Source organism: Lissotriton vulgaris, chromosome 6, assembly GCF_964263255.1.
Source record: "Lissotriton vulgaris chromosome 6, aLisVul1.2, whole genome shotgun sequence".
In the NCBI taxonomy this organism is placed as follows: domain Eukaryota; kingdom Metazoa; phylum Chordata; class Amphibia; order Caudata; family Salamandridae; genus Lissotriton; species Lissotriton vulgaris.
Genome location: NC_141694.1, coordinates 499,761,406 through 499,780,541, shown reverse-complemented (window position 1 = coordinate 499,780,541; position 19,136 = coordinate 499,761,406). Strand labels below are relative to the sequence as shown.

Below are 19,136 nucleotides of genomic sequence, written 5' to 3'. Positions count from 1 at the left end.
CAAGACAAATAGACAAAGTTAGTTTATTATTTTTCAACGTACTCGCAAATGCAACAATGAACACATAATGTTAACCCTTATGTTCGTGAATGCATTTTAAAGTAGGTTGATTCATACAAAATTGTGCAAAAACGTATTAATATAATTAATTCATTATGGAAGTTAAACCTATTTAATTTCTGAAACTCGCTTCATCAGTAACGGTACCTGGTGATCACACTTTTCTCTAAATCAGCGCCAAGATAAGCGGCCATCTGCCAAAGACAAGGTATAGAACAAGATATTTGGGGCAGTCCCCAACACTGAACCTCACTAAGTTTTCAAAACTTGTAGCACTTCCTATGCTCAGCAAGCCTTCCTCTCCTTATCGAGCCAAAACCGGTAGTGAAGCTCTCACTATCTTACGTTTTGCACAACTTACATTAATTTGCATTACCCACCTATATACATGTAAAGTGTGATGTTCATATTAAAAGTTGACCATAGTAAATGCGGACCTCAGTTTAGATAATTCACATTAATATGAAAATGTGCTTTGGCACTGGGTCCTTTCTTTCTTTCTTTTTCTTGTTTCGGGAGCCAAGCTATAACCGCCAACTTTCGAACAAAATGTTTTTCATGTTTAATGTTTCCCTGTGAATGTTCATCTGTATGCATTTCATTGAGAGCTGAATAATAAATCACTGCACCTTTGCTAAGAACACACTCACCAAGTTGCATCAGACTACTATGAGGTCGTGCCTCTGAGGTTACCATTGTGCGATGGCTAGGAAGAGGGCCCAAACCAAGATATTGTGAAATGTTCGATCCAGATTGGCATTCCCCATGTGGGAATCATAGGAAGAGTTGCATTTTGTTGAAAATGTGTATTTTGTTAATGTATTGCTGTGCTAGTTATATTAAATACCTCTTTCTACTCTCTTGAGATTGGAGGCTCTTCTTCACCCCTTCTCAAAGAGTTTGACTCCTGAGCAAATCAATTCTCACTTACCCGACTGAATCTTAACTTGATTCTGCCTATCAACGCTTTACTTGTTGACATCTCCAGCCTGAACTTCTCCTGCAAATCTTTTGATTTGTCTCTAGTTTGGCAAATTGGTGAATTTTTTCTTCATTGATTTTGCTCTTTGACAACTCTTTGCATTTTGAATTAAATTTAAAATATATAATGGATATATTCATATTGGGACTGTCGACCTTTGTTAACCATAAATGATTTAAATATTAAACTTTACTAACTGCTTGGTTTGCAAATCTACTATTCTCGCTCATCATTGCAGATCCTAATGTACTTCACTGTCATTGATAAATTGTTGTTTTGTGGAAGTCACACCTCTGTCCGGAACTTAAGATCCATCTACTCAAATACAGTGCTGATCTGCTGCATCGCAAGCGTCCTTATCTGGAGCTTTGGCTCCAACTAATCACTGAATCCCTACTGTTGTACTTAGCCTATCTGTAGTAGTCATAGAATGTAGAATGTATTACCTCATAGATTGTTGTGGGACATTCCAGCTGAGGAAGGGCTGTTGTTGGGACTGAACTACCTGTCGGTGTTTGCATCGAAATAAACTCTCTTAAGGATTTCACGGATTGTGTCTTTTTATCACTGGTGACGAGGAGCTTGATTGGGGACAAATGCAGGCAACCACCAATTCCCCTACGAACCCATATATGATGAAAATATTTGAATGTGAAGCCTTTGGCCGAAACATTGGGATGAATGCTATTAGTCGTGGTTTTGTTCCTTTGAACAGAGACAAAAACACTGGTCATTTAAACAGATACAGGTGTGTGCCTGGGAGAGTCAAAGATTATATTTTGTACTGAAGTATTATTTACCTTGCCTGTGTATATTTTCCATAATTACTTTCTGTTTTTATGTTTTCTTATGTTTTAGGTCATAATTGGAGATAACTATTTTATTTATCCTGTTATTTCATATGAATTTGTAAAGGGGATGTGTTGTAATTAGCTTATCTGTAGTAGTCATAGACTATAGAAGTATTACCTCATAGATTGTTGTGGGACATTCCAGCTGCGGAAGGGCTGTTGTTGAGACTGGACTACCTGTTGGTGGTTGCATCGGAATAAACCCTCTTAAGGATTTCACGGATTGTGTCTTTTTATCACCTACCCAGCCTTCATATCATGAAATAATTTTATACACAAATTGTACAGCAGCTCCGTTAGAATGGCTAGTATGGCTGGTATTTACTCCGAAAAATACCAAAAGTATTTATGAACTTGTCACAAATGTTAGCTTGTCAGAGTATGGAAAAATTACACTCAACAGGATACTAAACATTCATCGTCCTAGGCAATTGGCAATCTGGTTTTGGCTTCCATGGATTTCGATTTGTCAATGCTTCTTTTGTTTTGTCATGTTTTGTAAGATATTGTTTGAGAAGCAGATTTCATCAATATTCACAAACCATTGGCTAAAAGAAAAAAAAAAGTACTCTCAAAAAGCACACATTATTTAGTCTTTTCTGTGGTGTGCAGATGTGCTCCTTGCGAAAGAATCCCGGCTCCCTCCGAAAGTTTGTTGAGCCTACAATATGTATGTTTGCTTTTATATTGCAGTGTAGATTTTCAAATTGTTTGAAATTCACAACTGTTTAAAGGGTTTTTCCTGGAAATCTTTGACAGTACACAGAAACAATGGGCCACATTTGTAGATAAAAGGTTTTGATATTATAATGGCAGACTGTGAGTCCCAGCTTAGATGGAACCAAACCTGATGATGAGGTATGCAGGTTTTAGTACAACAATGCAGACTTTTTAGAGGTTGGCTTGTGGAATCATTTGTGAATTCCCATTCATCACCATTGTAGCATGTGTAATTCTTCACCTGGCGCAACTGCGCACAAGAAAATCATTTTACTTTCTTGCAAATGTACTTTTATGTATTTTTACTCCCCATGAAATCCTCTTCTCACAACCCAACCATAAAGTCTTTGGGTGATCCCTGCGTGTTGTCACTCTCTTAATGAAATATCTCCTTTCAAACTCACAAATTTAAGTGAGTGCACAAAATATCCCAGGCATCTCAGGTCTGTAAGCGGGAAACAACCTTCACAGCGCAACTATTATAATGCATGCCATTACATCGCATGTTGTTGCAATGCAAAAGGTGTGCAGCAGTGGGTACAAGGTGTTGGATTTAATTCCAACACTTTCCCTACTGTTGCAGACACTGGAGTTGGAATAGAAAATTATTCTATTCCAACTTCCAGCTCCCCCGACAGAAAGTCGGAGTAAAGGTTTGCGTTGCAATGGCATACGATGTAATGGCATGCGTTGTAACATCACATATTCCTGTAAGCTCCACTCTCTGCCCAAAGGAGAAGCTGTTCTCTCAGTTAATGTTACACTATGCACAATTGATATCAGTTGTTACACTATACACAATTGATATTAGTTGATTTGATAGTTCAAGTTCACTTTTTGTGAATTGCAAAACCAACATACACTAATAAATGAAGTCGTTCCACGTGTAAGATAAACTTACAGTTACACCACCTGCAACTGCATTTGTGAATGGGCCACCTAAACAGCAGTTTTTGTTGTCTTTTGAAGTTCTTTTTGCGAAGTCATCAGTTTCAACAGTGTAAAGCTGGTAAAAGACATGAACATAAATTATTGTATTATGAAATTGAAGCTGGTGAAAAACAGTAATAAAATACCACATATATTTTCAGCTACAGTGCATTTGTATTTTATCTTGATAAATTTATAAAACATACTTCGGGATTAATATATGGTCAATGTAGGTTTTCACGGTATGTCAGAAACGTTTGTTATGGGATGTGTTTCCTCAAATGGTAACAGAAGCTTTTGGAATAGCAATGATAGCCATGTAACACAAATATCATACATTGCAAGTAATGTATAACGTCTGTCATTGACAGACAGCTTTACATTGTCTTATATCACTTTACTTAATAGGAATACACTAAAGTGAATTGCCACTTGTTTATAATAGAAACACAGCTATTTATTCTGCGTCTAAAAGTAAGTTAAGAATCAGCAAATTTCGAATTTGAGTGTTGTTGAAAAGTGGATTATTAGTAGTGGCAGATAGGCATTTACCACTGGCTGTAAGGCCACTAACACAATATAGGGATCAATACAGGTCTTAGAAAATTATTCCCATGCTCAGCCCTTGGTAGCTTGGCTGCATGCAGGCAGGCTTAACTTCAAAGATGTAAAGCATTTAAAAACACCAATTCAGTAAATAAGACACAACACACAATAACAATCTAACACTAATTTATAAAAATAGAAAATATTTTTTTTGTCTTTAATATGACACCAAAATGAAAACATTCAATGCAGGAAACTGGAGATAGGATTTTTGAAAGATTTTGCACTATATGGCACATAGAAACCTATAGCACCTATTGGGACATCTGGTTACTCTAGACCGGGATAAAGTCAAAGTTTCAGGCTGACTGTGCAAGAGCCCTGCACGAATACCCCTAGCGGTAGTTCTCGGTCAAAGTTTTTACCTTCTGACTTAGAAACTTTTCTGGAGATTTTCTTCCCAGGGTCCCTCGAAGCTCTTAGCCAGTCCGGCTTGCCTTGCGACGACCTCCCGGTCAAACTAGTGGAAGACTTCCAGAGCTTTCCAGCAGGACAAACAAGAAATCCAGGCCGGCACGCTGTTGAAGGTGGGTGGCATGACTCTTGCAGTTGGTCCCGGTCACCTTTTATATGTTCTGACTTGGAAACTTTTACTGAGCTTTTTCCTGCATGGTCCCTCAATGCTCTTCACCAGGCCAGATTTGGTGAGGGTTTGCCAGCTTGGGTTTCATCTCAATCCCGGTCAAACTCTGGAAGTCGGACCGCTGTAGCTTTGCAGCGGGACGAACCTAGATGGCAGGCCGGCTTGCTGTTTAGGGTTGCGGCTTGGCTGTCCAGGTCGAGTCATTGCACGTATGGAGCTTTTTACAAAGTTGCTCCAAACGTCTGAAACTTCTTCATGAAGTTCCCCAAAGTGTACCAAAGTATTAAAAAATTACTTCAATGGTCTGAAAGCTCCAAGATAATCCTTGAAAGTTTGGGACTTCAGTTCCCATAATCCACTTGGACAATGCCCTTACAAATCCACTGGTAGTACAGGCTGAGGATTCTTGTTGGTGATAATCCAGGTGAGATCTGTTAACCTGTAGCTTGCAGAGAGTCCACTCTTCAATCTTTCTGAAGCAAGGTAGTCCACAGTGCTGTAGTTCTAGATTGTGCATGAGGTGCAGTCTTCAGAATGCAGGGTCTGGTTGGTGGAAATCAAATTTCTCAGCATGGACCCTCCTTCCTTCTTGAATTTTAAGCAGCGCATCTGAGAGGCTCTGCTCCTCTCAGATATTTATTCCAGGTTCTCTGGGTCAAGCAGGAGGGCACTCCTGTCCAATGAGGTGCAGGTCAACACGACAGGGTATGACCACTTCATTCAAAGTGTGGCACTATATTCTCCGAGAGAGCACCATGTCTCCAATTTATCATGGCTGATTTTATAGCAGACAGACAAGGGCTGGCTAAGCCCTCCTTCAGGATGGTCCATCTCCATACTGTCCCTCCCCCTTACACCTGTCCATTACTTCCTTAATCTGGCCAACTGGCTTGGGGGAAAAGGGTAGAGGTGTAAATTAAACTGGTTTCTCCAGTCTGTTCCCTCCTTCCGTTTAACACCTTGGCTGCTAGATTCATTCTTCCCCTGTGCTGGGCCATAATGGAAATGGGTGGCTTGATGACGAGCTGAGCTCGTCATGAGCACAGCTCCACTGTGCCTCATGACGAGCTGAGCTCGTCATGAGCACGGAAGGGGTTAGGAACATTATTTACTACCCCTCCCCCTGGCATTCCAATGCCCAGCAATCTTCTCCCAGAAGGGATCCCTAACCCCAGGGATAATTTTATCACCCCTTCAAAGCAGCTTGGCCAATCCACTGAACTCTGACCAATCAGGACAGACCACTGGAAGGTTGAATTTTGGCTTATAACATCTTGTCTGTACATTTTAGGATAAATTCAGCAATACCTTATTGTTGGATTTATCAATACTATTCTAGGACGTCCTTGAATTATATTTTATCACCTCCTTGACATTATTTATTATTTAATAACTTCTTGTCATGTTACGTGGCTGGGGATTTGCAATGGTAAAAATGACTTTGGGTACCTAATATACCCAAACATTGTAGTTTATCAATTTTTAAGTGCCTCAAACACCAAAGTTGAGTTTGGGACTATTTGCATTTTAAAAACAGTCCTGCAACAGAAGGCTGCTTTTAAACTGACCTCAGCCTTCAGCAGTGCACACATGCAAGCTGCCATGACCTATTATATAGTAGGGACTTAAAAGTAGTTTCAATCCCCCTGCCTGAATATGTTCTAGGGCCTTATAGGGGAGGTCATACCAATCATAGGGGTACCCTAACCCATAGTGTACCCTAGTGTATGTAGGTGTCTTCACTCTATTCTGAGTGTTTTCAGCATAGCAGTGACCCTGGGCCTGGTTAGGCAGAGCCCAGGGCCAGTCAGAGTCAGTTAACACCAGTACCAGTACCAGTACACAAAAGTGTTGGGGGTGCCGGCACAGGATAGCTTTGCAGAAAGCGTTAAATACACATTTGGATTCATAATCCGATTGCATGCACATGGCATACATGCATATTAAGTCTTACAAAACTAAATGATGTTATTTAGAGGAAGCAACAACTTTTCATGAAATTAGGATTCTTATATAACACTATAGCTTTGAGTACCTCATACATGCACCCCAAGTTTCATGTTCAGTTGACATTTCAACTGTGAACAAACGCTCTGTGAAGTGCGAAACGTGTCATGACGGGTTTATGGAGATAATAAACCTGGTTATGCTGATTTAAGGACTTGACCCTGGTGTGTGTTTTTTATGACCGGAGTGCTCGCTGGAACTCCGTTCTTTTGCTGATATTGATTACCGGCTGCTCCGCCGGCATCAAGCAACCCCAGAAAAAGGTGAGGGATCTCCCATTGGAGCGTTTTGGCATGGATATATATTATATATATATATATATATATATATATATATATATATATATAATTGAATATATATATAATTGAGTTTGGTTGGCTCATGCCAACCAAACGGCCGCCACAGCGTTTTACAAACTACGCTTGGTCAAGAAGATTCTTCCTTTTCTCCCTAAACATGTAGGCAAGACATTGGTTAGCACCCTTGTCCTGTCAGCATTAGATTATTGCAATGGCCTGTTCGCCAATGCCCAAATTAGAGTCATCAAGAAAATGCAGACAGTTCAGAACGCATATATATATATATATATATATATATATATATATATATTCACTGAAAAAAACAAAGGTTGCAGGAACGTTATAGTAGGCGAGTGGGTGTCTGATTGGCTGTATGAGTAAGTGACTAGGGGGCATATCTACAAGCAAGTGATGCGTCAGTATATATGCGTCACCTTCCCTTAGCCACCAAAAAAGCAAGAGCAAAGTTGTACTCCTGGATGTGGAAGTTTATATAAAAGACAATTGCTTGGAAACGACCCTTCATCGAAAAGTCAGAGCAACCAACGCATCTTTGGAAGCAACAAGTTTCCATCAGCCATCATTGATCTCAAGCATCCCTTATGGGAAATTCCTTTGTCTGCGAATAATTTGCAGTGAGGAAAATTAATGGAAGAAACACAGCGCGGGAACAATAAAGTGCTTTGAACAAAGGAAATATGGCAAGGGAATCATAAATAAATGCTGGAACAGAGCTAATGACAAATCAAGAATGGAATGTCTCACTCCCAAAAATGTGCAAGAAGACCCCAAGGAGAAACCCATAAGGCTAATCCTAGATTACAGTCAATAGTCTAAGGAATTAGCACAAATTATGAGAAGAAATTGGAAATTTCTACAATTGGACACCACAATTGGTGAAAAAATGGGGCCACACCCGGTAATAACTTATCGAAGAGCTAGAAACTTAAAAGATCAGTTGGTCCAAAGCCATTTTAAAAACAAAAATGTGAAAACAACTTGGTTGAAAACAAAGGGTTTCATAAAGTGCCATAACTGTAAAGTTTGTGAAATTGCGAAATCCACAATAGAAAAAACTATGGCAAACAACAAAGTCTGGCAGATAAAAGAATTGATCACATGCAAGAGTCAGTACACAATTTACATCATTGAATGCCCCTGCAAGTTAAAATATGTAGGGAGCACCATATGCAAACTTAAACGCATACTCGAACATGTTCGTGCCACAAAAAACAAAGATAAAAACAATGCGGAACAATGGGGTAGCCAAGCACATGGAAACCCATCATAATGGAAACTGGAAACTTCTCAAATTCTATGGACTAGAAACGATACCTTCATCAGACAGAGGTGGCAACCGAGAAAAAACTTTATGACAAAAGGAGTCACAACATATTCTGAACTTCCGGACCATGATACCTTTCGGACTGAATCAGTCGGAAGAACTGTATTTATTTATTTTATTTATTTTTTAACATTTCGTAAGCGCGAACAAATGCCCCCAGGCGTCTCAGCGCTGTACTATTGATAACTCTCCTATGCTTGGCGTCCGGTTCTTAGAGATTGAACAACCATGTTTTCAGTTTCTTTCTGAATGACAGGAGATTTGGGCTGGATCTTATGGATTGAGGAAGTGTGTTCCATAGTTTTGGGGCGGCAACCAGGAATCGTCTGTCTCCCCAGTTGACTAACTTAGTCCGTGGAACAATCCGATCATTCAGCTGAGCAGAACGGAGTGGCCGAGAAGGAACATATGGAACCAGGTGGTCTCTCAGGAATTGAGGTGCTTGTTGATGTAACGCTTTGTAAACAATACACAGGGTTTTGAATTTGATTCTGTTCCTGATAGGAAGCCAGTGAAAGCTTCTCAAGGTCTCGGTTATAGGTTTGAATTTGGGGACGTCTGAGAGAAGTCTCGCTGCTGCGTTCTGAACTGTCTGCATTTTCTTGATGACTCTAATTTGGGCATTGGCGAACAGGCCATTGCAATAATCTAATGCTGACAGGACAAGGGTGCTAACCAATGTCTTGCCTACATGTTTAGGGAGAAAAGGAAGAATCTTCTTGACCAAGCGTAGTTTGTAAAACGCTGTGGCGGCCGTTTGGTTGGCATGAGCCATAAAATTCAAGTTGTCGTCAAACATGACGCCCAAGTTTGTACATACATTTGTGAATTTAAAAAAATAGCTTAGTTTAGTATGAATGCATCAGGGAGCTGAAGGAAGGGTTTAACATTGCTCAGCGAAAACAAGAAGAGAGAACACATAACACATGCCCACTGGAGGGCCTAAAACATGGGATCACAAAAACAAAGAATGACTAAGTGAAAAACAGCGACTACCCACTGGAGGGTTCAAAATGGAATAAATTAAAGAATAAAACTTTATTGACAATGGATGTATAATCACATGCATAAATGCATATAGTGAAATCCCAAATGTCTTATAACAATAAGTTAAATATCGATAATATTGTTTTGTTGCTTTGCTGGATGAGACATAATGTGTAAAAACCATCACCAACTATTGCATTCATAATTGATTTAATTCATATAGTAAGGAAAAAACTACAGAGCCCAGAATCATCGGTGGTAGTTTTTTTATTCTTGAGTGACAAACAGGAAACTGTGTAATCATGGCTTCCTGTAAAGAAATGTTTTTAAACCAAGTCACATGAGTAACTGATCGTGAACAAGGTAGACATGGCTACCGAAACGCGTGGGTCAAGCCTGTGCGAGTGTTAAATGGATTTAAGAATAAATTAACCTTCAAGAAAAATCAGCTGGAGTTGCGGCTTAATTGTATTGTCTCTTTGAAGACGTTGTGTTTGATTTATATATATATATATATATATATATAGATATATATATATATATATATATATATATATATATATAGTTATATATATATATATTTTCTCTCGAACCTCTTTGCAGGAAAAGGATTGAGCCACACACATCCCGGTTGGTTAAAGGTTTTATTTCCAAAGTGGCATTTTCATTTTCTAATGCATTTCGGTTGCATCTCGACCTTCATCAGAGAGGAGCCACAGCAAACCGAGGCGAAAATAACCCACCCACACGACAATTGCCTTTATAATTTTCAGTGTTCTGCCCCCTGGTGGGCGCCTTGTTAGGCAAATTTGTTAGGCATGCTGGTTCATGTAGTGCACTCTCACCTCATTATTGTTAACCCTCCAGTGGGCGCTGCTTTGATGTTTGTGCTCCATTTGTACCACGCCGGAATCCCCAGATGTATGCACTTTCAAACATTTCCAGGCGTCCAAACCAAGGTCCAGTCCCTGGTGGCACCAAACTCCCTACGTGTTTCCACTTCTCCACAGATGGTCCGTTTGCGGGTGATTGCTGGCGCTCTTGATGGACGGTGCGTCGCTCTGGGCTGGACCAAGCCACTTTAAATTCTCTCGAACCTCTTTGCAGGAAAAGGATTGAGCCACACACATCCCAGTTGGTTAAAGGTTTTATTCCCAAAGTGGCATTTTCATTTTCGAATGCATTTCGGTCGCATCTCGACCTTCATCATTGAGGAGCCACAGCAAACCGAGGCGAAAACAACCCACCCACACGAAAATTGCCTTTACAATTTTCAGTATTCTGCCCCTTGGTGGGCGCCTCGTTAGGCAAATTTGTTAGGCATGCTGGTTCATGTAGTGCGCTGTCACCTCATTATTGTTAACCCTCCAGTGGGCGCTGCTTTGATGTTTGTGCTCCATTAGTACAACACCGAAATCCCCAGATAAATGCACTTTCAAACATTTCCAGGCGTCCAAACCAAGGTCCAGTCCCTGGCGGCACCAAACACCCTACGTGTTTCCACTTCTGCACAGATGGTCCATTTGCGGGTGATTGCTGGCGCTCTTGATGGACATGAGTGATGTCACTGACCATGTTACGAGTGATGTAATATGTGACGTCATCAGCAGTGCATTGCGGGCGCACGAGTTATAGTTAGCTGAACTAACTATAACAGGGGAATTTCAAAGGTTTTGTATTAGTAAAATGACCAGGTAACTATAACTGGTGTGAAACCTATGGTTTTTTCAGTGAATTTGCAAGGTTTTTTAAATGCTAATTCCTAACTATAACATGGCTGAAACCTATAGTTTTTTCAGTGAATTTGCAAGGTTTTTTTAAATGGTAATTCCTAACTATAACGTGTCTGAAACCTATGTTTTTTTCAGTGAATTTCAATGGTTTTGTAAATAATTTTTAACTGTAATAATTGTTATATTTTTTATACTGATTTACTACATTATTATAAATTATTTATTTGTAGATATATTATTTGTTAAATCACATGACATATTTTTAATATAAATTGAAAAAAAAATGTATTTACACCTCTCTGCAACGCAGCCCCCTGGCGTTTTTGCAGAGGGGGAACTAATTCCCCTTGCATACTGGGGGTCCCTGGGGGCCAACTAGCCCACCTGGAACCTCCAGTATGCGCCAGGGAGCTGCATTGCAGAGAGTTGTAATGAGGCCACACCCTTTTTTACACCTCTCTGCAATGCAGCCCCCGGGTGCGTTTGCAGAGGGGGAACTAATTCCCCTTGCATATTGGGGGTCCCTGTGCGCCAACTAGCCCACCTGGAACCTCCAGTATGCGCCAGTGGGCTGCATTGCAGAGAGGTGTAATGAGGCCACACCCTTTTTTAAACCTCTCTGCAATGCAGCCCCCGGGCATGTTTGCAGAGGGGGAACTAATTCCCCTTGCATACCGGGGGTCCCTGGGGTCCAACTAGCCCACCTGGAACCTCCAGTATGCGCCAGGGGGCTGCATTGCAGAGAGGAGTAATAAGTCTATGCCCCTTTTTACACCTCTCTGCAACGCAGCCCCTGGCGCGTTTGTAGAGGGGGAACTAATTCCCCTTGCATACTGGCGGTCCCTGCGGGCCAACTAGCCCACCAGGAGCCTCCAGTATGCACCAGGGGGCTGGGTTGCTTTGCCCCAGAGGGCGGCGGTCTCCGGGGCAGTGTGGGGGGGGGATTGGGCACCCCCCACACTTCTTTATCACTATGCCCCCACGATTTGGTCCCCCTGGGGGGGTAATTTAAAGAAAAACATACCAGGTTTAAGAAAAAAAATTGGTCCTTGGGGGTCCATGTGGGATCACCTTGGCAGGCCTAGGGGGTCAGGGTGTTTCTACCCTGCCCCCTTTTTGTGTTCTACACATTTGTTTTTCTGCTTTCTTGTGCCTCTGTCTACTGAGCACAAGATGGCTGCCAACACTTCCTGGTTTGGAGTGTTGACAGCCAATGAGCATGCAGCTTTCTCTGAAATGTAAGCGCACCGTACGCGTACCGTGCGCATGCGGACCCGTGCGCGCACGGTACGCGCATCCCGTGATTTTTTGAAAAAAATAAAAGATTTTTTTTTTGGCTTGGGTGTCCTTGTGGGACCTTCTGAGCAGGCCTAGGGGGTCAGGGTGCTTCTACCCTGCCCCCTTTTCGAATTCTACACATTTGTTTTTCTGCTTACTTGTGCCTGAGTCTACCGAGGCACAAGATGGCTGCCAACAATTTCTGTTTTGGAGTGTTGACAGACATGGGTAGCCAATCAGCATGCAGCTCGAGCGTGCAAATGTCCGCGCACGTACGCGTACGGTACGCGTATGGTGCGCGAACGGTACGCGGACCCGTGCGCGTACTGAGCGCGCTTATAGATATATATATTTTTTGTCTTTTGATTTTCTCAGGAGCTACTGGAGGGATTTACACCATTTAAGAAAAAGGGTAATCTGCGAACCGAACTCTACCTCTCTGCCAAATTTGGTGTAATTCCGTTTAGCCGTTCGGGCTGTAGCCGTGCCTAATCGTCCTATGGAAAACAACATGGGGAAAACACGTTTTGGGACCCCCTTTTTTGCTCAGCCCCCACTTGACGAATCCCCCCAAAACTTTCAGGGAAGGAGCAGAGCGGAGCAGGCCATCTTCTTTGAGAAATTCGCAAAGATTCATCAACCGGCGCCAAAGGTATTCCCAATAGAATGTTGCGGATTTCCTATGGAATCTAGGTCCTAACTATAACTACCTACTGGCGACCGCCAGTAGGTAATATATATATATATATACTGAAAAACCATATGTTTCAGGGAAGGTATAGTTAGTTGGACATTTGACTCATACAAAACAAGAGAAATTCGCCTGTTATAGTTAGTTGAGCTAACTATAACTTGCGCGCCGGCAATTCACTTCTGATGACATCACATATTACATCACTCATGACATGGTCAGTGACATCACTGATGACATCTTAAATGACATCACTGATGCCATCATCCAGTGGATGTGTGTTTCTGTAAACTTTAAATATTTTTCATGTATAGCTATGCCAAGGTGTATTGAAGAGTGAGTGGATTTACAAGTGCCTGAAGGGATTATTTAGTAGGCACATGACTGACTGTATAAGTGAGTGATTGAACGTGTCTTACTGAATGCATGGGTTAGTGACTAAACTGTGTGAAAGTCTGTATTAGTCTCTCAGTTGGTGTGTAAGCGGCTGCATGGGATGGTAAGTACCTACATAGGTGTCTATATGGGTTATTGATTTCTTGTCTGAGTATCTGCATGAATGCCTGAGTGTCTGTGTGGGTCGGTGGAGGGGGGTGTGACTCTGTGCACAGATGTCTGAGTGGGTAATTCAATGGTTGTATGCATTCAAAAGTGCATTTGGGAAGGGCTGTATGGGTGTGTTGCTTAGTGAATGAATGTCTCAGTGGTATATCTGTGACTAACCACATATGTTTTACGGCAGTATATTTGAGTGTTGGAGTATATAATTGACTATATGTCAGGGTAAGTTATTTGAAGAGTGGGTGTATAAATGAGTGTCTGCTTGTATCAGTGATTGTATAAGACAATAAGTATTTCTTAGCATCTGCATAAATAAGTGATGTGGTGTATGTATAAATAACTCAGTTGGTGTATATAACTGTATATATGAGCATGTAATTCATTCTTTGCATGACTGACTAGGTGTGTGACTAACTCTATGAATGAGTGGTAGAGTGTGACTGTATGTATAGGTGTATCAGTACATATTAAAGTACTGTATTGATGATTAACTTATGTGTAAGACAGTGGATGTGTGTATAGACCTAGGAAATAGTCTGTGCTATTTAGTATCTGGCATTCTTGTGTGTATGGTTTCAAAAATAGTAGTCTATATTTTAAAGTGCGTGTATCATAGTTTATATTAGGGCATCAGTATGTGCATCAAATTATCATGTGGATGATGTCATCAGTGATGTCATTTGAGATGTCATCAGTGATATCATCGGTGATGTCACTGACCATGTCATTAGTGATGTAATATGTGACGTCATCAGCAGTGCATTGCGGGCGTGCGAGTTATAGTTAGCTCAACTAACTAAAACTCTCTGGTTTTATATGAGTCAAATGTCCAACTAACTATTACGTCCCTGAAACCTATAGTTTTTTCAGTGAATATATATATATATATATATATATATATATATATTTTTTTTTTTTTACTTAAACTATAATTTTTAATAATTCTAAAAATAACAATCCAATCCGTGAGTTTTGTGTTAAATACATACAACTGTTGTGCATTTGAGTTTCGAAGTAGTTGATATTTTTTAATCTATGAATTCTCGGAGATTCTAATCTAAACCTTTCCTCAGTTTGAATTGTATTCTAGAATAAGCTCATCATGTGGGTTTAAGGTTTTGATATTGAGCGATGCTTCGTTTCCATGCACCTGTCTGAAATCTAGCATTTGGGAATGTATTGCTTTGTAACGTAAAGATCATATTTTCAGATTATTTAACTATCAAACATGGGACAGACACACTGGTAGATGATTGAAGGTGATTGTTGACGGTTGTTTGTTTTTCAGCTGCCAATGAACACTGTTGCTGGTGGGCATGCATTGCATGTGAAAGGATATGTGAAAGACCAGATTGTATTCTCTAACAGTGCCTCACTGGAATTCCAAAGCAAAGGCTGCTTTGTCTTCATCCAGACTGACAAGTCCAAGTATAAACCAGGACAAGAAGTGAAGATGCGAATCCTAACGGTGTTGTTGGATTTGAAACCGTATGAAACTTCTTTAAATATACATATTCGGGTAGGTTGGCGGTAGAAATGGTCTATGCATTTATGCTCATATCTGATTCAAAATTGTGTGTGATTGATGTATGACAATCCCTAGATGTATGAAACCAAGCACCTGTATTTTATGAGGCGGTGCACTCAATCTATTTCTTTTCCAGGATCCACGAGGAAATCTTATTGAGCAGTGGTTGGAAGAGCAAACTGATTTGGGTGTTGTTTCTCAAGCCTTTCAATTATCTGAACATCCGCCACTCGGCGATTGGTCCATAGATGTACAAGTAAATGTAAGTTTTAATACTTTTTTTTATGTTTTCGTAATTTGTACACAGTTTTATAAACCACAAAAAACATTTGGTTTTGCAATGGGTGAGTCAGTAGCAAGTCCATACAGTAGATGCAGACAATGCAAGCCCTTTTTTCACCCAAACGGAAACAACCCATGCCTGGATGAGCCCACCAAATATAAATATATAGAAAATTTCCACCAGAATATTCTGTCTCTTGTCTTCAAATGGGTTATATCCACCTCTCACTGTCAGCGATCAGTCTGAAGAACTCAAACCACAGCAAATCCTCATTCGAGTCCCAAAGTTCATAACTTTGCTCATTAAACATATTATACCATGCTATTTCACATGTTCTTCCCATCTACGAGTGAAGCCATCTTCTATACTTAAATGATACAGTGTTGACTCGGGGTTCCAGGCCTCTACTAGTAAACCATATTCCACAATGGTAGAAAATATTATTTGAACACAGGGTGGGCAGATGTAGGGGTTGGTTAGCCATGACTCTCAGAAAATCTATTGCAGTTACAATTAAAGATCTCTCAAATTTAGATATTTGACCTTCATTTTTTTCCTCATTCCACCTGGATTAATGCCCTTCCCAAAGCACCCCCATACCTAACAAATGAATGCACTTGTGTCCTGATTAGTTACATACAGATGCCACTTTACAAGATGGGTCAAATGCCTAATTTCCCAATTTCTCTATCTTTCAAAATTGACAGGAAGCTGATATCTGGGCTATTTAAAAGAAAATCATTGAAACCTATGACAAATTGCGTCACGGTCAGACAGGATTCCACCTGGGACTAGAAACAGTTAGTTATGATTTTAACTATTGATAATCCTAGAGGTTGATAGTCGGTGTCAATTCATTTGTCTTGCTAAACCTCTCAATCATCAACTGCTCATTGATGTACTCTGATCGATGTATATCATGCCCTAAAGGAATAGTGTGAGTTGTTAAGTGATTTCATTTTATTTAAATCTTGAAAATGGCACATTTTGACCTGAAGTTCGAACTTCTTCAATTTATAATCTGTCAGTAAATCACAATTACTTTGATTTGCTGGATCTGTGCAGTTACCAAAAACTAGAGGATAGTTTGCCCCCTTCGACTACTCACATGATCTATGACTGGCCATAGTACTGAAAACTTTTAACATCTGTAGATATGATGAATGCCATGTTGATCACAGTGCCAGTGCCAATGGTTTAGAATGAGGCAATGCTTGTCCCTGTACTAAACCAGTCCCATCTGGAAGCCAGTTTATTCTCTTCCTGTGGCCCAATCTTTCAGTTGCTCTTTCTTTCAAAATTGACAGACTATGTGTTCTGGACTATTAAAAATAAAAATTGAAGTCTATGACAACTTTCATCTTTGTCAAATCTGATTCCACCTGGAAATGGTAGAAGTTAGTTGTGGTTTTGACATTTGCTAATCATATATGCTGATAGTCCATATCACTGCATTTATGTAAAGCTTTCCACAGCTAGCTGCTCACTGATATATATACTTCACAAAGTAAGTAACCAAAACCTTTCGATATTCTCTATGTACTTATTTCCTAATGAAGAAAGTGTATGTAAAGTGCTAATCTCTTTGAGTCATCTAGCAGACATCTAAAGATAACTGCTGTTTTGCAATGAAGTTGTTGAAACGAGGACGGTGATTTTTCAGCCCATCCTCCGTGAGTTGATTCATCCTTTTGGTTTGATTTCGGCCCACTGCGCACTCATAGCCTGAGTTTCCCTTTCTTTGAATGCTGCTTTTAATTTCTGTTTATTGAATTCCCAGATGCATACATTGATGTGCTTACCCCCTGAAGTCGTGTTTGACTTGGTTTCCCTGCCTCATGACCCATTTGTAACTTCGTGACTCACGGTAACTTCATTAATTTATATACTTTTCCACTGCCACTTACTTTAAAATTTTGGATCCTTTGGGACCAGTATTGAGTTTGATTCCTTTTATTTTTTCATGCCTTAGGAAGTATGCCCGCTTCCTTCCCCTGTCCTGAGGGAGATCCTCCTGTAAGGTCCTACTACTCCCTTTCGTGTTGTGGGGTCGAAACGTCGACAACTGGTCCGCCTGCCAGCTTCTACCCCGAGCATGATTTTTACTGCAATTTTAGAAGCATGGTTTATCACAATTTATGAACATTTATTGTTTATTTGTCTGGCTCTGTTTTGAAGCCAGTATTAAAAATTGTTTTGATTAAGGTCACTTGACCTTCACTGTACCACTTCCCTAACCCTGCACTATTTCTTTTCACCGACACCCTCCTCCCCTCATCCTATGGGGCACTACTACTTTTTATGATCACAGCATGCATTGTGTGTACAATACACTGTGTTTTGGTGCATTGTGATTAAATAACAATGTCCCTTCAAGTTGATCTCATTTGTTTTCTATTTTTACACTAAGTTATATCTATTGCATATTAACAGTGTTCTGGGACCCCTTCCCTTTGTACTGAAAAGCACCCAGGTCCCAGCGACACTCATTGGGTTTACCCTTTTGTTGTAACAATGTCATGTAACTTAGCAGAAGCTGAAGCAATGTCAGCCTATATTGAACCTTTGTGTTAAAGTGGGGGAGATGGATATATTACTTTGCCTAACATCAAAAGAAGTCATTTATACCCCTCGGGAATATAGCGTATCTTTATTTTATATTTTTGTCGATTTTTAGAGCATTCATTTTGCATAGCTTAAGAAGAAAATAGTCATTTGTAATGCATATTGAACTCATAATTTACTGTTGTGGTCATCTATAAACTAGCCAGACAGTGCTACCTTGGGGCAGACTCTCACCGGTGCAGATTTTGACAATTAAGTGCCTGTGCCGAGCACCGGACACCACTGGGTCAAATTAAGCACTGTACCCATCCTGCATGAACCTTGGGCTTGGTAATTGTTCTGATTGATAATTTTCCCTGCAGATTCCCGATCCTTTAGATTATCCCCAGGTGCCAGACTGGATATGGATGATTTCTCAGCATAGGCGCTTACCATTGGTAGATGCAAAAAGAACAATTGATGGACAGAATGCTGCAAAATGTCAAACATTCATCCCAGTACAGAGATGTGGGCCTAAATCCATCGTTTTTTTGCTCCCCATGCCATGCCGTTTCAGTTCACACCCAGCCATATGCAAATTAGTCTTGACCGTGTTCCACATGGAACAGTCCAACCCGAACTGCCAGGTCAGGTCGTCCCTGGACTGGAAACAAGCATCCTGTGACTGGTAGGGGCATCAATCACCCTCTCATTAGCAAGGCTAGCTTGACTCCAGTGGCATGGAGAGAACGGGATCCACGTCTGGGCATACCCGTCTCACTCGGGGTGACAAATGCAGAAAGAATAATTGAGGGACAGAATGCTCCACAATGTCAAACATTCACCCCAGTACAGAGATCTGCGCCTACATCCATTGTTTGTTTGTCAGTCTTGACTATTCCCCTTGGGAACAGTCCAGCCCGAACTGCAGATTCTCCACCTTTATATTATCCCCAGGTGCCAGATTGGATGTGGATGATTTCTCGGCAAAGGAGCTTCCCACTGGTAGATGGCATCATGTGGCTCTGCTTCGACTCTGCTCTGCCACAGAAGTGACAGCTGGAGACCTTGCACCCTACACTTTACTCCTTAGGCTGTAGCCGGGAGTTACACAGCTCTGCCCATTTTAATACACTCGCCGAATTCGA

The 19,136-nt window shown here is 40.7% G+C and overlaps 1 protein-coding gene across 1 annotated transcript in view; it reads left to right on the top strand.

Annotated features, from left to right (window-relative positions):
* LOC147707490 (CD109 antigen-like) overlaps positions 1-19,136 on the top strand; it is a 911,073-nt gene that overhangs the window by 273,662 nt on the left and 618,275 nt on the right. The window contains exons 4-5 of the mRNA XM_086926507.1: positions 14,922-15,152; positions 15,298-15,423. Coding sequence (XP_086782633.1) covers positions 14,922-15,152; positions 15,298-15,423 — 357 coding nt within the window. The remainder of the gene's footprint in view (positions 1-14,921; positions 15,153-15,297; positions 15,424-19,136) is intronic.